The sequence below is a fragment of the Thermothielavioides terrestris genome, chromosome 1 (genome assembly GCF_000226115.1).
Source record: "Thermothielavioides terrestris NRRL 8126 chromosome 1, complete sequence".
NCBI classification, from domain to species: Eukaryota; Fungi; Ascomycota; class Sordariomycetes; order Sordariales; family Chaetomiaceae; genus Thermothielavioides; species Thermothielavioides terrestris.
Genome location: NC_016457.1, coordinates 7,434,889 through 7,459,189, shown reverse-complemented (window position 1 = coordinate 7,459,189; position 24,301 = coordinate 7,434,889). Strand labels below are relative to the sequence as shown.

Below are 24,301 nucleotides of genomic sequence, written 5' to 3'. Positions count from 1 at the left end.
TACACACAGTTGTAGGTCACCTGTGGCCACCTGTGGCCAACTGCGTAAGTGTGGGTCCACTGGGCCCACTGGGCCCCACAACAGCACTAGGCCCCGCAACAGTGCACAGGCTACCTTACGCATAGGCCACCACACTCCTGTATTTAGGTGGGCACTTGCCCACATCTTACACTCTTACAATACATCCATCTTGCACTCCTCCGAAGCTCTTGCTTGGTTTGAGTGCTCCGCTACCTTGGCTGACGAGGTCGGGTAGCAACCCACTTTGTTCGTGTAACAAGAAGATAGGTGGCGAGAGCTAGGAAGAGACTTCGTTTTAGAATTATAAAGTTGTACTAAATTTATAGACAAATTAATAGTAACTAATAGCGATAAGTAGGACAAGGATATATGTATCTAAGTTAAAGTACTATAAACGAATAGTATTATAGCTAATAGAGGAAGAAAGATTAGAATCTATAATAGAAGTCTTCAAATACTACTAGTAAGATACTTTAAAGTAGAGAAGTATAATAATACTATAGTAGTGACTAGGGTAAGTAATTATAGTTTCTAAAGCGATACCATTTAAATACGTCTTCTATTGTAATTAGAGGCTAATCCTTAGAGGATTAGGAATCTTCCTTCGCCTTGGTAGGCGACTACCTACCTTTTTAGCTACAGTTCCTAGGCTTCAAGTATATACGTTGTATCGCACGTTATAGATATAAGCTTCTAGGTTCTAGGTGCTCACTTCGTCTTAGAACTGTGCTAGCGCCTACTCAACAGCGGCTTATGTACGTGCTATGACAATATAGCCAGTATATATAGAGTGTAGGATACGGCTAGCATACAGAGTGCTTGTACATAGAGTGTAGGATGCTAGTACATAGAGTGCGTAGGATGCAGCTAGTATATATAGAGTGCGTAGGATGCAGCTAGTATATATAGAGTGCGTAGGATGCGGCTAGCATATATAGAGTGCAGGATGTGGCTAGCATACACAGAGTGCAGGATGTGGCTAGCATATAGAGTGCCCGCACACAGAGTGCAGGATGCTAGCACACAGAGTGCACAGGATGCGGCTGGTATACATAGAGTGCGTAGGATGCGGCCGGCATACATAGAGTGCAGGATGCGGCTAGCATACACAGAGTGCAGGATATGGCCGGTATATAGAGTAGAGATCTAACGCCAAAAGCAATAGTTAGTAGTACAGTGGTACGTAGGTCGACTATGTAATTGAGAGGTTACTAGTTCAAATCAACGTTGTGGTTAACTTTTTTAAACCTCTTAGCTATAGTGTAAGCTATAGTGTAAGCCGTAGTGTAAGCCGTAGTGTAAGCCGTAGTGTAAGCCGTAGTGTAAACCGTAGTGTAAACCATAGTGTAAACCGTAGTGTAAGTTACACTGTAAATCACACTGTAAGTTACATTGTAAGTTACATTGTAAGTTACATTGTAAAGAAAGAAAAAAGTTAAAATACTTATATTTTTACCTATATATAAAATTTTTTTAAGATTATCTTCTAGCTTAGAGACTATTTTTATTGAAAGATTGATTTAGTTTAGAAGTTATACTTTGAAGAAAAACAGTCTTATTGCTAAAGGACCATTTTGGTTGGAAAAGCATTTTGGGTGTAAGTCAATTGTACGAGGGTCTTGGAGTAGAGACATCTTGGCTCTGTAAAATAGTAGTGGAGACGATGTCGGCTACCCCCCTCCGCGCGCTATGGTAGGTTGTTGCCGTGGCACGGTACGCAGCATGCACCTTCTGAGGTGTGCGGCTGGCAGGCATTGCGTCATGGTCTTGCGCGGAAGATTGCGTAATGATAAGAGACAACACGCACGGGAGCCTGGTGAGAGCTACGACAGGGCCACCAATGATAAGCCCGCAGCCAACTAACTCCGTAGGGTGGGTGCCTAAGGTAGTTAACTTATCAGATCATCTGACATCGAAGCGGAAGGTTGCACCAAAAAGGGAGGCGCAGCGGCCCGGAGAAGACGAGGAACACCAAAAAGGGAAAGCCAAAAAGGGAAAGCAACAACAACCGGTTGTTCTTTCTTAACCGTTCTTCATTCGCATCAAACACCCCTCATCATCCATCTCGTGCAAGGAGACAGATCTAGATCTACGACAAGCCCAGCGTAAACTCATGAAGCTCGCCCAGGAGACGATTTTCAATCCTTCGAAACCCTTTTTTTAGAACGCAGTACACCGCTAGCCGCCCAGTCCAGAGTCGATAACGGCAAGATAACCATGGTGATACATGGAAGCCACATCCGCTCCCATATTACCCCAATGAGAAAACAAGAGACATCGAACACAGAGAAAGATAGCAGAAACACACCACAGCCACCCTTCTCCATTCACCTCTGCTTCCTCGCCTCCTCATAATCCGCCACCGAGCTGCCGACACCACTCTCCGCCTCATCACTCGTCACCTCCTCATCCTCCTCCTCCTCCAGCTCCGCCTCCTCCACATCGTCGTCGTCGTCGTCCGCCCCAGCCCACTCCATCCTCTTCTCCCTCAGCTTCAGCCGCTGCCGGCGCCTGAGCTCGCCCCGCTCCCTCATCGCCTCGCGGATCCTGCGGTTCGCGTGGTCGAACCCCTCCTTGCTATCCAGCGTCGTGAACGCGCTGACGGGGAAGGCGGCCGAGCCCGAGGCCGAGGCCAGGCCGCCCCCGGCGCTGCTGCTCCTGCTCCGGTCGCGGCTGGGCGGGCGCGTGGCGAACAGCGGCGCCTGGCCGATGTTGCTGAACGACTCGTTGCGCGGGATCGCGCGGCTCGACTGCGTCGTGCTGCTGCGCCGCAGGAGCGGCGGGCTGCCGGGGCTGCCGGGCCCGCCGGGCGTGGACGCACCGCTGCGGCTGCGCGTGTGCGCTGTCTGGTTGGCGGGCGAGACCGGCGACATGCCGTCCTGGCTGGCGGTGTCGGTTGCCAGCGCGCGCGGGTTGGCGTCGAAGACCAGGCGCGTGTGCTCAAAGTCGGGGAACATCTCGGGCCCGAGCGTGTTGATGAGGCGCGTGACCTCCGCGCTGAGCTCGGCGCGCCGTTCGCGGAGCTGGCTGATGTTGTAGCTTGACGACGGGTTGATGCAGAGCGCGAGTGGCCTGAGCGATTTGAGAATGTCCATGCCCACCTCGCCGAATCGGAGCGCCGCAAAGGTGATGGCTGGGAAGACTACCCAGCCGGCCAGAAACACGGCCCAGACGGGCACCCACTCGGGGACGTAGCCAAAGAGCCGGTCCCGATAGACCCTGTAGGCCAGGACACACGTGTAGAAGTTGTACAGGATGGGCGCAAAGGCCATCGCGACCAAGAGCTTCCATGTTGCCATCACGTCCCTTCCCTGTATCTTGACTGAGGAGCCGGCCAGTGCCGTCTTTGCCTTCTGCACGCTGATGTACTTTGTCGCGATGAAGACGGGCGCGAAGAGGACGAGCCCAGGGAGCACGCCGGCAGAGAGAACGAGCAGCTTGCCGAGCCGGTAGATAAATGTCAAGACGACTGTTGGCCACGCCATTCTGCCGTACTCGACCTGATGGTCGCGGAGGTTAAGATAGCGGAGTTGCTTATTGTATTCGGCGACCGATTGTTTAAGCTTGATGATCCGCTCATCTGTTTTGTACCTCTCGTACCCCATGGCTAACCGGCGGTTCAGCTCGACAACGATGGGCAAAGGAAGCTTCTTGCCGGTAGGGTTATAGAGCCTCCTCGCGGCTTGGATCACCATCAGCGTGTCGTAGTCGGGTGCAGAGACGGTGACGGCGCTGAGCGCCGAGTGCACCATGTCTAGGAGCTGGCCGATCGCGTCTCGCCTCTGGTTGTTCTTGTACATGTCGACAAGCTTTGCCGGGACTTCGAACGGAGGCCCGAACTCGATGACGGCCCGCGAGCGGAACTTGTGGGCGTGGAAGTAGTTCATGCCGACCGGGACGATCTTGAGGCCACAGTTGGGCGCTTCGGCGAGCGTTCCCAGAGCCATGATGGCCACGCCCGCCTTGAGCGGGAGGAGATCTGTGCGGTCGTGGCTACCTCCCTCCGGGAAGATGCCGACGCACCCGCCAGATTTAAGACGGTCGAACACGGCCTGGTAGACCTTGGATTGGTCGATGTGCGGGGCAAGCTTGTACTTGGTTCCCTCGTAGCCGGGTTTCGGCCCGGTGGTGTCCTTATCCGTAAACTTGCCGTTATCATCGATATCCTCGCGGCCAGTGAGCTGCATCATGGCAAGTTTGCTAGTAAATGGACGCTTGATGCGGATTTCCTCGGGCCCGATGATCTGCGCGACATCGACGCTCGACCCGCTCTGACCCTTAGCAGACGGGAGGAAGAGCATGCCACCGACTTCAGCCTGCTTCTCGAAGTCTGTGCCGATGCCGCGAATGAGGGTCGGATCGTTGACGGGATCAGGTAGGTAGATGGTGCCCTGTCCAGGCTTCGCCGAGTCTTGCGCTCGGCCGACAGGAACCGAGCCAACCTGCCGCGACGCCCATCCAATGAACCCCTTCACCGATTTTTGTGCGATGAGAAGCGAGACGCGGCGGCGCGCCTCGTTCTTGAGTGTGCGCTGGAGAATGAGGCCATCCACGAACTGTGAAACAACGCCGGCGGTCAGTTTTGTGCGAGACACGGAGCAGGACAGCGTTGCCTACCTGATTTGCATGTGGAGCAGCGACGAAGAGCACTGGGCCATGCCGGGGCACTCTCCAGGCGCCGCGGGGATGTACTTCACGGAAGAAGAGGTCCACCAGCACTGACAGCGTCCACAGAAATGTGTCATACTTCCACTCGCTCATCGGGTACAGATCCTTGGAAGCAGCAGACAAGCTTGCGCCCTGCTGGGCCGATCGGGAGTTGTCCGCGGACATGGTGATGGGGAAGTGAAGAGAGCCCCAGGGGCCCGGTATTGACCGAGATAGCAGGACAGACGGATCGAGAGGCGGAAGATCGAGAGGCGGAAATAACGGCCCTCGGCTTGGTTCTTTTTGTAATGTTTCCGTGACTTTCAAGTGTATCTGGAGACGAATATCTCCAATTTTTGCTCGCGGTCGACACGTGCGCGGGTACGCTGAGCTCGTCGCTTCTCCAGACTCCCGGGTCCTCTAGCTCCGGCGAGCCATTAACGCAAAACAGCGGTCTTAAGCTTGGGGAAGGGATGACCCGGCTCAAGGGTTCCTCTCGTATACCCCTCAATAAGCTCAACGGGAGCGCAGTCAGTCGATCGGCGGTTTCGGGCGGCGCGTCGATGCCGCAATCTGTCGCAATCTGGATGCTGAAGCTCGGGGTCAAGCCTGGCCTGGGGTGCGCTAATCGTTACATGTGAAGGGAACTTGGGAGTGGGGTCGGCGGCTGAACACTCCCAGGGCAATGTAGGGATGAGATAATTATTAGGTTGAGAGACAAAATGGGGGCTGCGTATCAGTGGTATCAGGGCTATCTATCCAGCAGAGAATGCAGAGTGGTGAGGATAAACCGGCACGAAGCTTTGAACGAGAGGCTGAAAGAAAGGCTGGAATGCTCGAGAAGCGCAGCTGCAAGGAGGTGAGAAAATCAGTTCCATTTGCAGGCCAGCAGAGGGAGATGTGGGTCCCACGATGTCACCGTTGGTCCGGGTGCCTGTTTCGATGCGCGGTTGGAGCAAACGTTACCGCCACCGCCCGGCCGTGATTGGGCGGCCGCCTCGGCCACACGGAGCCAAGTGAACGCCCGCCAGCAATGGCAGACCCAGCTCGGCGGGCAGCACCAAATTTGCCCAAATTGGAAAGGCGACATCTGTGAAGTGGGAGGTACCTACCTAACGAACAAGACCTTCTCCGTTTCGCGAACAGGAAACTGCACCACCTGCGACGCTGCTTGGTCGCGGGCGTGATGCCGTTTCACCTCATCGTCCAGATTACCATACCAGGGACTAGGCTATGGGCGACATCGGAAACTCAATATCTCATGCCTCTAACTGCCACAGTCCACTATTCCGTCCTGCCTCGGACCTTCAGCGGTTCGGTGTGGCCGTTTGTCCCGGCCATTGCCAGGGAGGAGGCGGAAAGGGGCCTATGGACTCCAACATACTGAACCTACCAGTAATCGCTTTCGTAGAGGCACATACTTTTTTTCCTGTAGGACCACCTCTCGAGAAAGCTCGCTCAGGCCACCGGCTCAACGCCTTTTCAGGTGACCGTGGACGTTCTGCCAAAGCAGCGTCTTCGAAATTGGTTGATAGGTAGGCAACGCGATATCATACCAAGCAAGTTACCTCAGACCGCCGCAAAAGCCGATAGTGATCCTCACTTCTTCGCCCTGCCTTTCCCCTTCCTCCGACTGCCCGACGACCCCTCGGGAACGCCGACCACGCCCTGCTCCAGCTCCCCCTGCCCAACCGCCCCCTCCTTCTCCAGCTCTCGCAGCTTCTCCTGCCCGCTGATGAACATGCTCAGATCGCGGTTCATCTCCTTGAGCTCCTCATTCTCCGCCCGCAGCTGCTCCGCCGCCTTGGTCGCCCCCGCGGCCTCGCCCTGCAGGTGCTCGATGCGCTTCATCAGCCCCGCGCTGACCTCCTTCTCCTCCTGCAGCGCCTTGCCCAGGCTGCGCGCCAGCTCCGCCGACTTGGCCGCGCGCGCCTTCTCGCGCGCCAGCTCCCGCTCCAGCGACGGGACGGTCTCGTCCTTGAGCGCGCGGTGCTCCTCGCGCAGCGCGGCGAGCTGCGCGAGCGCCTCGCCGGCCTGCGCCGAGGCGGCCTCCGCCGCCGCCGACGCCTTGGCCGCCTTGTCGGCCGCCTTGTTGACCATCTCCTCGAAGTAGATCCGCTGGCTCTCGAGCTGGCTGGTGAGCAGGTGCGTGTACTCCATCCCGATGCTGTCGAGCTTGGCGCGCGGGACGACGTCCTCCTGCGCCGCCCCGGCTTGGCGGTCGTGATGCGGGGTGTGACTCGGCAGCTCGACCACCTTCCCGTCGCCCTTGTCGCGGATCAGCCGGTGCACCCACATGTCGCCCGCATAGTCCCAGACGTGCTGCGTCTCCAGCTCGAGGCTGAAACTGTGCGCCGTCAGCTTCCAGTGCTCCTTCGCGTGTCCGCCGTTGTAGCGCCCGCAGCCGACGTTGCCGCAGATGAGGCAGATCCAGAGGTCGTCGGTGCAGTTGCAGTTGTTGCAGATGTTGGCCACGCCGGAGCCGAACGGCCGTGAGTATGGATTGTCCGGGTCGTAGTCGTCCTGGGTAGGCTTGGGGTTCGTTGCCCGGCAGACGGGGCAGCCCGAACCTTTCCATGTCTGCAGACAGGTGCAGTGGAAGACGTGCTGGCAGAGAATCGTCATCAGGCCGGTGGTGTCGTCCATCCGTTCGAGGCACACGGCGCAGGTCGGGAGCTCGATGAGATTTGGCGTCGGCGGTGGGAAAGGCTTCAGCGAGTTGACGGGAGATGCGGCCGAGAAGCGGTCGTCGTTGCCCTCCGAGGCTTTCCTTTGGGACCTTGTCTGGCTCGGTGTCTCGACCGTGATGGACTTGATGAATGTGACATGGCAGATCTCGGTCTACTCGGACATTATCAGCGCAGGTGCCCTTGGCAAGAAGCCAAGAGAGGACGGGATAACTCACCTCTACGCTGTCAAACGGCTTGCCGTTGAACTCCTTCCGCCACTCTCGCGCCCTCCTGCGGTCCCGAAACTTCATGAGAACCATATACCGACTCATCTTGCTCGTCATGACCATCCGGTAGTGACTGACATCGCCCCTCCACTTCTCTCCAACAAACCCCAAGAAGTCGCTCGGCGACATGTAGCTGGGCACAGCCGGAATGCACAGGATCGTGCCCTCTTCCTCACTTCCCCCGGCGCGACTATCACCTTCCCTGGGCCCATCCCCAACCTCCGGCAGCTCCCTCAACGCACTTGACTCATCTGCCTCGCGGTAGAGATGCACAATCCCCCACCCAGCCTCCGTATTCTTCGTCTCCAGCGGGATATACCTCGCCTTGGTCGCCTGGCCCATGCCGCCCAGATTCGGGCCCAGGCTTGCCGCAGGCGTGGCAGCCTCCGTCTGCCCAGCCTCCCCGGGCTTCCCGGCCATCGTCACAGCACCGGGATGATGATGATGATGATGATGGGAATGCTGCGACGTACCCCCGCTCCCGGCCGGCCGGACAAGATCGTAGCTCTCGATATTGATGCGCCCAAACCGCCAGTCCCGCACGGCCGTGTGCGGACCAATCCCGTTGGCCACCCGCGGCGGCGGCGACGTGTCCTGTGCGCGGGCGCGGTACTGCCGCTCGCTGAGCCGCACCACTAGACGCCCACTGCCGCTGTCGCTGTCGCCGTCGACGCCGTTGTGGCGATCGCCCAGGATGCCGTCGGTGTCGTGCGTCGTGCCGCGGTAGCCGCCGCAGTCGATGACCCGCGAGTTCGCGGCCGCGGCAGCGCTCGCGGCGGCGTACCACCCGTCGTCAGGCTCGCGGTATCTACCGTCGTCGCCGTAGGTTGACGATGGTGCGTGACGTCCCTGCGACGTGGGTTGGCGGGTGCGCGGTTGGTGCGCAGGCAGGTCGTCAAAGACACTTGCGCCAGGCGCGGGCACCCAGATGTCGTTGTTCGCGGGGTTGATGCTGCAACCTCGGTCGTCGTTGTCGGCTGGGGCGGCGGCAGCGCTCGCTGTTGGATCGGGCGTGGGGTACAGCTCGAATTTGAGGTGGTAATAATATTGCGGCATAGCCGACGACCTTCGTTTTCGACTGTCGAACCGTGCTGGAGATCCGCGCGGCTCGCACGACGAACCTTTAAATATGTGCAGCTAGGCGGTGGTTGTTGGGAAAGACACTGCAGATAAACCTAAGGGTGGGTGGCAAAAAGATTTGCAGAGGGTCAAGGAGGCTCTGCATCTCGAGGGTTGCGTAGTCTCCCAGCACAATCCATTATAAAATCAGCTTCGCCACTGTCTCCGTCGCTACTTTCGCGGACGGAAAGAGTGGGATGTCAGTTATTCGGAGGAAGTTCTTTGCTAAATTTAACGAGCGAGCTGCAAGGTGGGCTGTTGCGCACGCGGTCTTGGCGCTCTTCAAGCACACGTTCCGTCATCCACGAGCGGGGCGCCTACGAATGTCTCAATGCGAAGTGGTGCAGACTCAACCAGAGTCAATGATCAGTGGTATCTCGATTTTGACGTGACGGTGTCATAATACTACGAAACCAAATGCCCATGCGGTCGCCTTCCCCGGCTGACCATACCAAAACCGCTGTTTCCCATCACCACAAGTCCGACCACTTACTGGCCACCGCGGAGACGCAGCACCAGGTGGAGCGTGCTCTCCTTCTGGATGTTGTAGTCAGAGAGCGTCCGACCATCCTCCAACTGCTTTCCCGCAAAGATCAACCGCTGTTGATCCGGGGGAATGCCCTCCTTGTCCTGAATCTTCGACTTCACGTTGTCAATCGTATCCGATGACTCGACCTCCAGAGTGATCGTCTTCCCCGTGAGGGTCTTGACGAAGATCTGCATGCCACCGCGAAGCCGGAGAACCAAGTGCAGGGTGCTCTCCTTCTGAATGTTGTAGTCGGACAGAGTCCGGCCATCCTCCAACTGCTTGCCAGCGAAGATGAGACGCTGCTGGTCAGGCGGGATGCCCTCCTTGTCCTGGATCTTGGACTTCACGTTGTCAATCGTGTCCGACGACTCGACCTCCAACGTGATCGTCTTCCCCGTCAGAGTCTTGACGAAGATCTGCATGCCACCACGCAGACGGAGGACAAGATGCAGGGTCGACTCCTTCTGGATGTTGTAGTCCGAGAGGGTGCGGCCATCTTCGAGTTGCTTTCCGGCGAAAATCAGGCGCTGCTGGTCGGGAGGGATGCCTTCTTTGTCCTGGATCTTCGACTTGACGTTGTCGATGGTGTCCGACGACTCCACCTCAAGGGTGATGGTCTTGCCGGTCAGGGTCTTCACGAAGATCTGCATACCGCCACGGAGGCGAAGGACGAGATGGAGCGTCGACTCCTTCTGGATGTTGTAGTCGGAGAGGGTGCGGCCATCCTCAAGCTGCTTGCCCGCGAAAATCAGGCGCTGCTGGTCGGGAGGAATGCCCTCCTTGTCCTGAATCTTCGACTTGACGTTGTCGATGGTATCGGAGGACTCCACCTCGAGGGTGATCGTCTTGCCGGTCACTGAAGCCTGTGTCAGTATTGCATCTTGCGATCGATGGCCCGATCGTCGACGGAACGGCAGGGGCAAACTTACAAGTCTTGACGAAGATCTGCATGTTGGGCAACGACAGGGTTCGTTGTTGAGTGCTCGAGTGATGGTTGGAATGGCTTTCTGAGTTCCTGGAAGAATGGCGCTCGATGGCGAAATGCAAGTTTGAAAGTTGTTGATGGAAAGAAGTGTGACTGTGGGAAAGGGAAGTGGTCAAGGTTAAATAGGTCGGCGGTTGGAGAGGGTTGGCAGGCGGGGTGGCTGTGAATGCGTCAGGCAGGCGCCAACTGGTCAATGCGGAGGGAGGGAAGTGCAGGGAAGTTGCCAGAATAGCCAGCGGCTTAGGTCAGGCGGCAAAGACCTGCAGCCTCGCCCCTGTTGGTCCCCAAACGGAATGCTGAATAAGCTGGCCGAATCATTTCCTGTGCGCCCCAATCTGCTTTGCCGCTTAAATAACCTAGAGTGTCTTTTTCGCTACAGTACAGTATTGGACGACTCGAAGCAATCGAGCCTCTGCACGTACTGTCGCTCGTTCCTGGCTTTGGCCTTTCTTTGAGATAACTCGGCACTTATCAGCCTTTGCTGAACACATCTGGACCCTGCAGGATCACTCACTCAGCTGCCCCCCCCGCATTTGCTGATAACGTGAGCCCAGGCCTGTGACGTGATCGGCAAGCGAATGGTGCGAGCTGCTGGGGGTGGACGTTAAAGAGGTCCCGCCAAGACTAATTTCGGCCAATTGTCGGCAATGTTTTTACAACGTTTTTACATAGCTACGATCGCCAAGGCGTTTGCACTATCGCCAAGCGGTTAGTTCGCCGGGGGTACGGGGGACGGCGCTAGCCCCCCGTAGTTAGGATTTGGGTTAAGGATAGGATATGGGTTATAGTTATGGTACGGGTTATCCTCGTTTTCTTTTTTTTTCGATTTAGTTGAGGTATTGTAAAGTTGTTGTTGTTTCGAGTCTTTGCGATTTTGCATTGTTGATGTTCAAAGTCGTGGCGGTCCCGCTCACCCTTGGCGATTTGAAATTACTTGTATACGGCAGTCTCCGAAATTAGGCTTGGCGGGACCTCTTTAACGACGACCCTGCTGGGTCCAGGGAGATGGACCAGGTGTACACTACACTACTGAGGACAAATGTGTCCCCTGTATGCCTTTCGACACTACATCAATCACCTTCATGCCGAGCCCAGAAGTGTCATGGTTCGCGAAAGCACCCGTGGCTTCCGAGCGGTCACCTGAGGCCGGACTGGCCGCAGCCAAGGGTGAGCGGGGCAATCTCATAGCTCGTCGGGTGCCATCCGCGTTTCGGCGCCGGTTCGAAGGGCGAATGCGGTCCGCCGTTTCTCAATCCTTTTCGAAGACTCCGTCACGCAAATTTAATCAACCTGAGAAGCGTGATCGAATTCTCGTACAGCCTGAAAGTGGTATACACTTCGCTACCGTTTGGTTCTGTACGGAAGTAGCCTCGGCAGTGTCGCGACCCTTGGCGTGCCCCATTCTTTGCCTGCCCCGGCGCAGACGAGGACTGAGAGCAAAGAATGCAGAATCATGACACTCGCATTACAAAAGAGTATCATTCTCAAGATATGAGATGCATCCAAACTACGGTATACTCGGTAACTACCTGATTTCACACACGATACTCCTCAAAACATGCCTCGCCCTAACCCGGTACCGGAGATATCGCAAGCTGCTGGGGCCAAGGAACTCTCGACTGAGCGACGTCATCACCCCATTTGAGCTGCGAGACCCACATCCAAACCTCTGCCCCTGTCAATCTCTGCAGCCAACTCAGCCTTCTCAATGCGGGAAGCCTTTCGGTCTCGGGTCGGTCCTCACCCCACCCACGGAAAAGCCACTGCCAGATCATCCGGAATGATAAAGAGGCATCGCTCGCCTGACCATGTTCACCAGACTCGCCGACACGCCGTTGGTGCTCGTCCATTTCTCTGTCCGTGCTCACAGTCCACCAGCACCAGAGGTCGTGGCAGTAGGCAGAGTCCTGGTTCCGGGAATGCCCGAGACCTGCACCACTTAACTACCTAGCTCCGTGAGGGGAAGAAAAAGAAAAAAAGCGAAGAATGGTACGGAGCTGTAGAGCTCGGAGAAGCCCGAAACAGCCGTCAAGATTTTCAATCTAGTCAGTATGCTGCATGAGCGAGAACCTGAGTAATCGCACGTTTGTGAGCTTCATGTCTTTGCTGTGTACGGATTACATCGTCACTTGTCAGACAGGGGGGAGTTGGAATGGGAAGGCAACCTGTCGACGATAACTCGCTTTGCAGACGGCTCAACCCAGCGCAATCCGTCTCACAATTCCGCACAGCAGCGAAACAAGATGTTGCAGAGGGCACTTCAAACAAGCATTCAATTAAAAAAGTCCTCAATCCTCTTCCAGTCAACCAGCCAACTGCTGTCCTTCAATCCCCCTCAACTACCTAGGTACATGTGCCTACCTAGGCAGGTGAGTGACCTCTTGATGGTGTCTCTCAGGAGGAGACAGCCGCGGCCTATCCAACAAATGCCGAGCCAAATGAAAATCCATGCAAAACATCGCTTTTTCTATATGCTCTGCTTTTTTCGTCTTGACGTGGCGGCGTCGCAATCGCGTTCGTGACGGGACGAAGAGGAGGAAGCTCCAAAAGCGTCGATTCCCAACACAACCGTCCTTACTCCATGCGCCCTTTCCCGTCCCATGATCCCCCAAACCGCTGAAATGCCATCAATGGCATATTCAAGTTCTGTCGGCGTCGTACTGGGCGCACGCCCACGCGCGCTCGCGTCTGTCTGCTTCAAACAAAAACCATCCAGCATGTGTAAAAATAGGGGGTAAGTAATGATATGCGACGATGTGAGGTCGTAACTCAATGTCTTTCCCGTCATGATGGACGTCAGTCATTTCCGTAGCAGCGTGGTCCCGTTGCAGTGGGCCAGCCCAGAGAGAGAGTAAAGAAGGAAAAGTGAAGAAGTAACGAGAGTCGTGGCAAGAGAATAAGTACGAGAGCAATAACATGGCAGAACAGATAACATCAACGCCGTCGCTGAGCAGCAGGCCATCAGATCAAACACAAACAACGTAGGGAAAGGAAATCAACAAAAAAAAAATCACCTCCTTCCTCGTAGGTACATGTGAGGAAAGGTTTATACCATCAACGACAACGGGGGTATCGCATCGCAATGGGGACGCAGCAAGGCCCGCAACAACGGAGGCGAGAGGACGCGCCTAGTTCGACCGAATAACTAGCTTGGACAGAAGCTTGTTCGATAATGAGTCGAAGTCATATCGGTCAAACTTGGTATCGGCGCGCGTGCGCAGGTAGTCCTCTGGGTTGGGAGCATTAGCACCTGTGAATCCCGGCAGCACCACGGGGGACCCTTGCACTCACCGTGCTTGATGATATGCTGCCGCACTTCAGTCATCGCCTCGCAGACAGCAGGGTTGTTGTTGAGCAGCTGGCCGTGTCTCCGCGTGTCCCACTCCGTAAAGGCCGGAAGCTTCTGCGAGATGGCGTGGAAGAGCCCGACGATGACGCCAACCGGCACCGTCTCCATGTCGTTGCAGAACTTCTCTACAGCGACCGGGTCGGGGACCCGATAGTGGCAGTCGAATTGGATCTCCTCCCAGACGGCCAGCAGGATGGAGGCGAGCATGAAGATGGTTGGCCAGTTCTTTAGGCGCTCTCCACTGTAGACGCTCGAGTACAGAGCCGACAGCTCCTCGAGGATGTCCTTCTGCAGCTCGCGCCACATGTCGGCCAGGGCGCACTTGATCTGGAAGTTGATCATGACGGGGGCGACGACCTTGCCGTAGTACTTGGAGTCCTCGTCGTCAATCTGGCCCTCGATAGGCACATCCGTCGGGGGCTGCTCGACCAGGGTGATGTGCAGTGTGAGGTTGTAGGCCACGACGAGCTTCAGGGCCTTGCGGATGACAGGCAGCCTCTCCTTCATATAGAAGCGGTGAGCCGTCTTGAAGATCTCGGTGATGAAAGGCGTGCCCTCGAAGTGATCGTCGATGAAGCGCTCAAAGCCCTCGTCGATGTGCTTGTCCAAGTACTCGTTGAGAGCCTCCAGCGAGATACCCTCGTGGCCCACGTCGAGGCGCTCGGTGCGGATCTCAAAATCAATCGGGTCTTGATCTTGCAGCGACGATTCGACCCAGTCCACATGGAAGCAGCTGTCATCTGCCACGTAAACTTCACGGACCATGACCGGCAGGCAGAAGCCATAGCCGTGGGTGATCCACATCAGCGTCTCCTTCTGCGCGAAGCCCTTGACGTTGAACACAGACATGCCGCGGTCGAGGTGGCGCTCGTAGTCGGCCTTCCAGTCCTTCATGAAGTAGCCGATGTCTTTGATGTCGATGCGAGTGCAAGGGACCTGCCACAGGCGGGCGTGCGAGGGCTGGCAGCCCGCACAAGGCTCGCCTTTGTCGCACGTCTTCTTGAGAAACTTGCAGCGGAGACAGGCCCTGAGCTTCCGGATTTCGCTTGCCTGCTTGCGTTGCTCTGGGAGCAGAGGACCGCGCCGCCTGCCCACCTTCTTCTCGCCGGTGCCATCCTTCTTACCCGTAGACGTCCTGCGGATGACGGATTTTGTGGCCTTGGCAATAGGGCTCTTTCTCGTCCCCGAATTCCTTCTCGCAGGAGGCGATGTCGAGCCGGAGCCAGAACCGCTGGAGCCGCTGGCAACAACGGGTCGAGTAGCCGAAGCGGTCTTGATGGGCACGGGCGCAACAACGGCAGACGGGCTGATGAGCTCCGAGGACGTCGACGGCTGATGTCGGTGCTCTCCCGGCAAGCAGTTGCGGTGGTTGTTCGTCTGGTCCGCAAAAGCATCGGAGTCGGGCGAGAAAGGAGAATAGGGGAAGGTGACCTCCTCGTAGCTGCCAAACTCAAGCGAGTTGGCGTCCGACGCTGACGAGTCCGAGTTGTTTCTCAGGTGGAGCGTTTGGCTAGGATTGAAAATTGCAGGGTTTTGCGAATGTTGTGGCTGCGAGAAATTGTCGCAATTCGGGTACATGTCGACCGACGTCCAGCCGTTGTCGCTGCTCGAGCCCAGCGAGAGGACCTCGAGGAAGGTGCCCGTGGGGGAGTGACTCCCAAGGCTTCGGACGCGCGGGAGCCCGTCCGGCTGAAAGTTCAGAGTCGGGTCGAAATCCTGCCAATTCGCCATGCCGGCCCCCCACTGCATTACCCGGGAGGTCGGGTCGATCGGAGAGATGGCGGCAAATGTCGGCTCCAGTTGGAGCGCGGTCTCGAGCGAGGCCTGCGTGGTTGCGGGAAGGTAGTCAATCGCGGCGGGCTGGAAGTTGGAGGTGTATGGGTTGAAGCTCATCATGGCCGGGTCCTGGATGAACTGAGCGAGCTCAGCGGCAGGCTGCTGCTGAGCCTGCAGAGGTAGAGACCAGTCCGGAATGAGGCCCGCGGGGTTCGAGTGAGCAGCGGTCTGGTACGGTGAGGGTTGCTGTTGGAGCGGGCTCGACATGGTGCTGCTCTGACGCCCGGGCGAATGGGCGCTCTGGTCGTCCGGGGAAGAAGGCGTCACGCTGGCGGAGTTGGGGGAGTGAATCGAGACGGGCGCGCTCACGGAGCCCGTCAGGTCCAGCGGGAGCCAGCTCGCGACCGGGCTCGAGCTCTGCCGGCTCGCCTGCGACATGGTGGTCAGGGCCGTCGAGGTGAGGTCCTGGGACGGGGCGGCCGAGGAGACAGCGGGATACGAGTAGCGGTCGCGGTGGTGGTCAAACACAAGCTGCTCCAACAGTGCGGTATCCCCCCCAGCGGCGTTGAAGTCGTAGGTCATCGTGGCAACGCCGAGAAGGGAAACCAAGAGGGAGAGTCGGTCAAAAAGGGATTGGAGGAGATTCGGGATGTCTTGAGGCGCCGGGAGCAGGGGGAAGGCAGAGCGAGGGCAGAGCAGGGGGGCGAGGGCATCCGGACACCGCTCTTTCTGGTCGACGACACCGAGTCGGTCAAGAGGAGTTCATTCCAAGCGTCAACGCTCTCCCTCTTTCTCTCTCTTCGGACGGTTTGGTACTGGCACCGGGACTGGGACTTGAACTGGGACGTCTCTCGCACCGGCGACGGAAAAAGAAGGGTCCCCGCCTTCGTCTGTCTGTGTTGCTTGGAGGAAAGGGAAAGGAGGCAGTGCGAGTCTGGGGAAGGCCGCGCGAGTCCGGGGAAGGCGACGCGGGAGGAACCCGTTCAGGCGTTGCGTGAGCGTGGGAGGAGCGCAAGATCGCGATGGGAGGTCCTGGACGGGGCCAGTGGACCGCATTGGGACGCCGTCCACCCCCGCTCCAGTTGCCGTGCCCTCTCCCAGCAACTCGCTCCTGTCGGTTGAAGAGGCGGTGAGAGTGCATTCAGACCCCGGTCGCAAGCCTGGCCCTGATTGGGCCGTGGCCCCGGAATATGCAAGCCGCGGGTGGCTGCGGGATCCTGTCATCCAATCACCAGCAGGAAGGCCAAGCCGCTAGTTGGTGGAGATCCCGTCTCCAGCCCCGCCGCACTGTGCTGGGACCTTGACACTCGTCAGTTACCGGGTTCAACAAGCTGAGTTCCCAGCCCCGCTAGCTGCCAACTAACTCGACTCTCTCGTGGTGAAAAGGCCTTAATTCTATATGCGAGTGCCAAAACTAGGTGGCAAGGAAGGAAAGCAAATGCATATGTGTATCAAGTAAAGGCACGAGTTGTTTGCAGCATTGTCCAGCCTTTAATTCCATGGTTGACATGGCAGTTGCTGAGTGTGGCACGCCTCAGGTTGTGCATTGTTGGTGTGAGACTCAACGATCAAGGATCCACATGTGGTCACAATCCCCTCGGATATCTGGTGGTGGGGCGGCTTGACCCGCAGGCCACTCAGAGTCTTTGGCAGTTGCGCAGATCTGAGGAAGCACACATGCGCTCTCAAGGCGTTGGAGGTGCAGCATCGTCGAAACCAAGGCCAGGAAGGAAGCGAAGGAACGGAACAAGGACGCAGGTACTCCTGAACAACCGCGGCCATGACCGCAACACTACGACGTACTCCGTCGGACTCTGTCTCCCTGGATATGCGAGGCGTAACGGCTTCTGTGGCATGGCAGCCGGTTTCTGTTTGACAGCAGCGTCTTGCGTCACATCACCTCGGCTTCTGCCGAATCAATTCCCCCAATTGGCGGCTAACTACCACAGTAATGATCAGACATTCCAAGCCTTGCAAGCCATGCGGTCTTCCGCCTTTGTCCGACAGCCAAGTGACTCTAGTGTAGCAAGCCAAATCTGATTGGAGCAGATTGGCTCTGTCGTGGCTCTGGGAAGCACCAGCTTGAATCTCGAGCACCATTAACTCTTAGGGACAACTCCAGACGGTGCTTGGTAAAGTCCTAGCTACCTACCTAAGGTAAGAACCGCGGAGAGACAGGCCGAGACAGATCGTTACTGCACTACAGTACGGAGTAACTCTTGTGAAACGTTGTGTTTACAGCATCTTGTGTGCTCCTACAGTAGGAACTCGATGGCCCCTCTCATGCAACATGACGGCGTCGCAAAGTCCCTACATTAGGTTGCATTCGGCTCTGGTGGCTGTGAGAGAGTCCGGTTATCAGATCTCTTCTCGGGAAGACGTGCAGTGGGTTCCTTAGTGTAAGTTGGACCCTGAACCTCCCATGAACCGCGAGTCCTGTACACGTGTAGTCCGGAATTACGGAATACAGTCCAGCAGCCTGAGCTCAAAATGTGAATACGGATGCAGTGTAGTTACTCCGTACGAAGGCCAATTGGGCTCTTGAAAGCTCGAAGTTCAGGGGCAGCAGACAGCAATGCTGCCGATATTCATCCAAGTCTCGGCCATTTAAGGAAAGGAGGTGCAAAGCCAAGCCGGGCAAAAGAAACCTGCTCTCTTTTCAGATAAGAGTGCCACCACTTCTCTGCGGGGGGTCTCGAACAAACAACTTGCTCCTGACTCCACTAACTATCGCCGCCACAAGCCGGTTGGGGCGCGCTGCAACAGGAAAATGTTTTCAGGGCTTTTGGGCCTTCCTCCTCGGCTCTCAGGTTGAACACACGGTGGACTCTTGGATGGAGCAAGCCGTTGCTGGCCATCGGTCCTCTCCAGCAGGGGCTGGCAGACAGGGTTAAGAAGGATCCAAACCCCCCACGCCAGGACACATCCGAGCGAGCTCACGATGCGTGAAGGGAGGATCTGCCAGAAAACGCGCACGACTCGCAGACGCCGTTTGATCGCACTGCTCCCGCACAACGGCACGCGTCTTCGTCTCCCTCGCGTCAGGGCAGCGGCATTCTTGTGCTCTGGGTTGGTCGGACACACGAGTGTGTGAACGTGATTGGGAGGCACTTGCTCTGCATGGGCCCTTACTATCCGCTGCCTGACATGGGGGAGTTCACGCTTGACGGAACTCGGATTGATCCCCTTGCTGCGGTTGGCCGGTCAAGCGTCTCGGAGCATTCCCAGTTGCCAGATCCCGAAGGCGCCGACAGTTGGTCTATCTTTCCAAGTGAAAGAAGCCTTTTGCATTTCAGGCCTGAAAGCGACGTTTGTTGAGTCGTATGAACAGGGTTTCTCAGTGAGTGTATGTACAGAACATACAGTGAGAAACAGGCTGGCCTCAAACACTGGAGACCTTGCCCCGCATTGTTATCCGTTGCTAGTGTACAGTACACTACACACCTACACTACTACAGCATACTCCAAAGTCCAAACCTTGGATGTCTCAGATCCCCGCAAACCAAGGCCTGAAAGTGGTAGTGTATTCCATACATCGGACGACCTCTGATCTGCGGGAGCATCCACACGGCAATGCTCAAAAGCACATTCCACAGCGTGACTAGTTAGTTTACACTAAGTTCACTTCATGGACCGAAATATTATCACAACTCCGTGGCAGGAGAGGTTCGAACTGGCCTCCAGGGGTTCCCTCAAAGCTCCGCAACCCTGGCAGAGCAGGTTCATCGGCATACAACTTGAGCCGGCGCCGAAGAGTCAGTTAGTTAACGATAGACGGATGTCTCTCAGATGAGGGGAAAAGTGCGTTGTGCGGCTCTGCAGGAAGGATGATTGGCCGGCTTTGGTCGTAAGACAACCAACCGCGCTTTACTTGTTACGAGTTCCGCAATGAATCCAGCTGCTTCTGAATGAGCTCCTCCGTATTGTGTACACTAAGCGCCTGGGAGCTCTTCTGAAGCCAAACGGACCGCATAATGAAACTGGAAGCTTCTCGGAGCGAACCCAGCAGCTTGCCAACAGCGGCACGTGGATGGGCAGACCGGAGCGGAGTGGCAGTTCGAGGTGGTGCGGTGCTACAGGGCGGGACTCGGTGATGCGGGGTTCCGGCCGCTCAGCCTTCATTCGAGACCCAAACCACGGGTCACAGCATGATCTTGGATAAGTCTGACGACAATGTGAGTGCGACAGAGCAGCATCGAATCTTCGAGCGCATGAGAGTCAGCCCCAACCTATCCATTTGACACAAAACACCGTTGAGGGAACAAGAGGAGGAAATAGCAGCGAGAACCACGCCGTCCCGAGCGAGGTTCGAGGATCCACTTTTCCAAATCGAGATAAGTTATTTGATGCTCAACCTTCACGTTTCTTGTTCTTGGCATCTGGCGCCCACGCCAAAGCAGCTGGAAGCCCAATCACAAATCGCGGCTGAGGCAAACATCGAGAGTTTCCATTTGCGGCGGGACAGGATAATGTTAGGGAGGAGACCGTCGCAAGTATTGTTCCCCTTGTGCGGACCGTTCCATCGACACATGCGGTGAACTGCACACCCAGCAACAAAGGTTCCGAATGCGACAAAAGGGTGTCGTCTTCCCGTGGAGGAAGATGGCGACCCAGCAGCGACGGCCACCAGCACCCGCGACGGCAAGACCAGTCAGTCCGGACAGCGAGGCAGTCGACGAGGAAATCGTACTTGACACGAGAAGCTTCGAGCCCATGATTCCGGATCTGTTCACCCAACTCCCGCCCGTCAGGGACTCCCTGGTTACGGGCACGTCCCAGGTCCAGGACGAAACGGTCGGCGTCTGCCTGCCGTTCCTGAGCGGAGAGGATGCCGCGTTCGAGTACAACGAGCATGGCGTGCCCCGTCTGGATCGGGAGAGGCACGTCAGGTTCCTCCACAAAAGCCTCGGCAGACTGCCTGGCGCCTTCGTTGCCGCCGACGCCAGCAGGCCATGGTTCCTGTACTGGTGTCTGGCGGCGCTCACCCTGCTGGGGGAGGATGTGACGTCCTATCGAGAATCCGTGGCCGAGACCGCGCGCTCGATGCAGAATGACACCGGCGGCTTTGGCGGGGGCGGCCGGCAGCTTTCTCACTTGGCCACTACGTACGCGGTGGTCCTGTCACTTGCGCTGGTCGGGGGAGAGGAAGCATACGAAGTTGTCGATCGGAAGGCGATGTGGCGATGGCTCTGCAGTCTCAAACAGCCTGACGGCGGGTTCCAAGTTTGCCTCGGCGGCGAGGAAGACATCAGGTATGTCGTCCGAGTCCGCGGACACGAGGAACGCCCTACTAACCACCAGGGAAAAGGGGGGCATACTGCGCCGCCATTATCATCACCCTGCTTGGACTCCCGCTGGACCTGACGCCAGAGTCCCCAGCATGGACTGGAGACAGCAGCGTGAACCTCCTCTCGGGAGTGGGGGACTACGTCCGGCGATGTAAGCCATGGTGATTGAGAGCCCGACGGTGTTCGGGATGCATGGCTAACTCACCCAGGCCAAACGTTTGAGGGCGGCATCTCTGGCCAGCCCAACGCTGAAGCGCACGGGGCATATGCCTTCTGCGCGTTGGGTTGCCTCGCACTCTTGGACCACCCAGCCCGCAGCATCCCGAGGTACGCAACACAGGCGAGTGATGCTGCATCCATCTATTCAACCCACGTGTGGCAAAGGAGCACTGCATGCTGATGAGGTCCACGCACAGCTACCTTGACGTTCCACGGCTGATCGCCTGGCTGTCGTCACGGCAGTATGCACCCGAGGGAGGCTTCTCCGGCCGGACAAACAAGCTCGTCGACGGCTGCTACAGCTTCTGGGTAGGCGGTTGCTTCCCTCTGATCGAGGCGTGTCTCAACAGCGGCGGTGCTGGTGGGGCGAGCGCGGCCCCAGACGGCCCAGCCGCCGCCGCCACCACGACCAGCAGCAGCACCAACAGCAGAGGCGGACTCCCACCCGCAGACGACACCCTATTCAGCCGGGAAGGCCTGATCCGGTATATCCTTTGCTGCTGCCAAGACCAAACCAAAAGGGGTGGGCTGCGCGATAAACCTGGAAAGTGAGTGTGTCGCGTCCTCTTCCTCGGCCCCTCCACAGTCTCGCCCCCCAACTCCGTCGTTCCCTCTCTCCCGCGCTTGGCTCATCCCCGTCCCCATCTCAATCCCGTGCCCAGTCATGTGGCAGACCTGCGGCTGACCATGTCTCGCTCGCTCTCCTCCCAACCAGAAACTCGGACGCCTACCACTCCTGCTACGTCCTCTCGGGCCTCAGCTCCGCCCAGCACCAGTGGGAGCTGGATGAGCCCGACGCGCCGCCGCCGCCGCAGCAGCAGCAGCAGCAGCAGCAGCAGCCCGATGAGGAGAACGAGACCGCAGCATCCTCGGACGCATCGCCACCCAAAGCGGCGGCAGCAGCGGCAGATCTGGTGTGGGCCGTGCTGCCCTACCTCGAGGGCGTGCAGATCTTTGACAACAAGGACCGCGTGCGCCCGATCCACCCCGTCTACGCCATCCCGCAGCAAAATGTGTTGGCCATGAAGGAGTACTTTCGGAAGAAGCAGGGATTGTAGTTCGCTGAGACGGGCACATGTGCTGAAGATTAAGTGTCCGTCCTGCCTGCTGCTGCTCCTTGCCGCCTTTCATTCCATCACGTGTCTGGTCTCGGGATACGTCACGTCTTCTATGCCATGACACGTCACTTGCTTGTTGGGAGGTTTGCGACGCTGGGTGGTGGAAGTTGGGGTGTCATTGCCGTGAAACGTTCACCCTGGACTCGTCGGTTTAGCGGCGTCAACAGTCCAGCTAGCCTGTGTTGGGCACACACACTGCATAGCGCAGGAATATGGAGAGCAACAATGCAGGCTCAAAGTTTCTGTTTGCGTCTAGGACGCTGGCATGGCTCCGTACAGGGTAACTCTCGCAGAGTATCAGGGCGGGATGTCCCTGATAGAGCTGGTTCGCGAAGAAGTGGCCGGCCTACAACTGCCCACCTGGATTCGGATCTTGAACCACGCAAAACAGACTGACCGTTCGAGTAGCCTCCCTTCATAGGTAACCCGAGTGTGAGGCAAGGGAAGCAAACACGCCGGGCCTGTCCGAGGGCTGCGGATACCACAAAGGGGCCAATTCCCTCCCCGCTCCCGTTCATGCAGGATGACTATCGCCCTGCCTGTCTCCAGAGGAAATGGTACGTACTGGCAGGTTCGCTGGTGGATGGGCCCCCCTCCGTCCTGCACGACATTGCTGCCGGCCCGCTCGAGGCCGGAAAATGCCCGAGCCGCTACCATCGATCCTTCCATTACTACGCCACCACCACCACCATCCCTCCCCGGCGGTAGAGGAGGGGCGGTTTCAGGCGAGCAAGGGCCGGTCGGGGCCGAGACGCGTTCTGTCGCCCCACGCGGCAGACCAGAAATATCTTCTCGGCCACCTTAGTTAAATCCCCTATTTTCCTTTGTCCTTTAGGGGCTTGGTTGACGGACGGACGAGGCCTGCCGTGCAGGCCCGAGCATGTTGAAAGCTCGGAGCAGCAACGATCTGCAGGCCAGACGCCGTTCCTGACCGTCTTTCCGTCTCATTCCACATCGGGCCCAGTTGTTCCCGCAAGCAAGTCTGCGACACCCTGGCCGCGCGAATGGGCCTCGGGGATGGGGTCCGAGATGATGTCCGGAGGATGACCACGAATAGACACCCCCGGATCTGGAATGGGAATTTGTGGAAGGTTACATGGCACGGCGTCTTGCGACATACCTGCACCCAGACGTCACAGCTGCGTGTTGTGTGAGCTGCCCGAGGATTAGGTGGGCGAGGGAACAGGATACACAGCGCCTAGCTGAGGCAGAGACAGAACGTCCCAGAAAAAGAGGTGCCGGAAAGAGTTGAGTATTGCCATCGGCATGTAGCTGCGTAGCGCAGCCGAGGGTGCAGGACATGGGGGGGACCGAGGAGAGCGAGACTTCTGCGCCTCGCGCGGTCGATGCCGGTAAGTTACCCAATTCTTGTCCTTGGTCCCCGAACCAGCCGCTCCGGTTGTGTCTGTATTAGGGTGATTCCCAGCTGCAGATTCGCTGAATATTTTGGTGGTGTAGCCGGCTCGGGTTGCTCCCAAGTTGCCCTCCAAGCTGCACTCCAGGTCCCGCCCTATGACGTTAATTACGGGGGGTTGGGACGCACTGGCGCCGCCGGGGGAGGGGCACTTTGCCCCTCCTTGTCGGGTGCTGCGGGGTGGAGTTGACCCCTCCTGCTCCCGCCCCTTGTCTGTCAGGCAGCTCAGAATTTGGCCATCCCGGCGCCGGAGCATTGCGTTTGCCGGAGCAAATCCCGGAGCCGGCACCGCCGGTAGTCAGAAAGAGAGATGCTGTTATAGCCTGTGTGGATGCCCGGACCCTGTCGCCTGAGGACGACGATCCAGTGGCGGCCAGTTTACCCTCACATTCGAGACGGGCAGGATTTGATGATGTAATACGATGACTGCCAGGCCGCGGGGCGAGCGCGAATGACATTGACGAGACGAGATGGTCCTCTGCCAGGGCTCCGCGTGGCTCCGCGTGAGTGGTGAGCCGCCGCGCCGGCGTTTGCTTGGGACGGACGCTTGGAACTCGAGGAGCCCATCGGATTGGGCCGTTGATGGTTCCAGAAATTCTTCCTAGTGCTCACAGCCTTTCCCAGGCCGACCACTCAGCGCGCACATACAAGGATCCCTCATCGAAACGGCGACTACCTGGGCGGTGCGTCTCTGTGAACGATCTCGATGAGCCCGATTGCAAACAGCCGAGTGCCGGCTGACGGAGAGAGTCTAAGTTGCGCAGTTGCGCCTGCCGTTGCCAGGCAATCTGGTTTGACTGTTACAATTCCGTCGCGCCTTCCATTCTGGTGGAGTTGCCCCACGCTAATTTCCCACTGTCGGTCAGCGATGACGGACTGA

The 24,301-nt window shown here is 57.5% G+C and overlaps 5 protein-coding genes across 5 annotated transcripts; 1 reads left to right on the top strand and 4 right to left on the bottom strand.

The window, feature by feature from the left end:
- Positions 1–1,872: 1,872 nt before the first annotated feature.
- THITE_2109967 (uncharacterized protein) lies at positions 1,873–5,145 on the bottom strand. The gene is made up of 2 exons (XM_003650423.1): positions 4,639–5,145; positions 1,873–4,577 (listed from the first exon to the last, which is right to left on the bottom strand). Exons 1-2 carry the CDS (start codon positions 4,852–4,854, stop codon positions 2,349–2,351), a joined length of 2,445 nt encoding a protein of 814 aa, XP_003650471.1. The 5' UTR covers positions 4,855–5,145; the 3' UTR covers positions 1,873–2,348.
- Positions 5,146–6,237: 1,092 nt separating this feature from the next.
- On the bottom strand, positions 6,238–8,810 carry THITE_2109966 (uncharacterized protein). The gene is made up of 2 exons (XM_003650422.1): positions 7,574–8,810; positions 6,238–7,509 (listed from the first exon to the last, which is right to left on the bottom strand). The coding sequence occupies exons 1-2, from the start codon at positions 8,678–8,680 to the stop codon at positions 6,268–6,270; spliced, it is 2,349 nt and encodes a 782-aa protein (XP_003650470.1). The 5' UTR covers positions 8,681–8,810; the 3' UTR covers positions 6,238–6,267.
- Positions 8,811–8,952: 142 nt separating this feature from the next.
- THITE_2072392 (uncharacterized protein) lies at positions 8,953–10,331 on the bottom strand. The gene is made up of 2 exons (XM_003650421.1): positions 10,202–10,331; positions 8,953–10,128 (listed from the first exon to the last, which is right to left on the bottom strand). The coding sequence occupies exons 1-2, from the start codon at positions 10,221–10,223 to the stop codon at positions 9,233–9,235; spliced, it is 918 nt and encodes a 305-aa protein (XP_003650469.1). The 5' UTR covers positions 10,224–10,331; the 3' UTR covers positions 8,953–9,232.
- A 2,884-nt stretch (positions 10,332–13,215) lies between these two features.
- Positions 13,216–16,048, bottom strand: THITE_2109964 (uncharacterized protein). Its single transcript, XM_003650420.1, has 2 exons — positions 13,549–16,048; positions 13,216–13,486 (listed from the first exon to the last, which is right to left on the bottom strand). The coding sequence occupies exons 1-2, from the start codon at positions 15,962–15,964 to the stop codon at positions 13,386–13,388; spliced, it is 2,517 nt and encodes an 838-aa protein (XP_003650468.1). The 5' UTR covers positions 15,965–16,048; the 3' UTR covers positions 13,216–13,385.
- Positions 16,049–19,855: 3,807 nt separating this feature from the next.
- THITE_2109960 (uncharacterized protein) lies at positions 19,856–22,126 on the top strand. Its single transcript, XM_003650419.1, has 5 exons — positions 19,856–20,634; positions 20,691–20,821; positions 20,880–20,997; positions 21,087–21,437; positions 21,605–22,126. The coding sequence occupies exons 1-5, from the start codon at positions 19,985–19,987 to the stop codon at positions 21,945–21,947; spliced, it is 1,593 nt and encodes a 530-aa protein (XP_003650467.1). The 5' UTR covers positions 19,856–19,984; the 3' UTR covers positions 21,948–22,126.
- Positions 22,127–24,301: the final 2,175 nt, after the last annotated feature.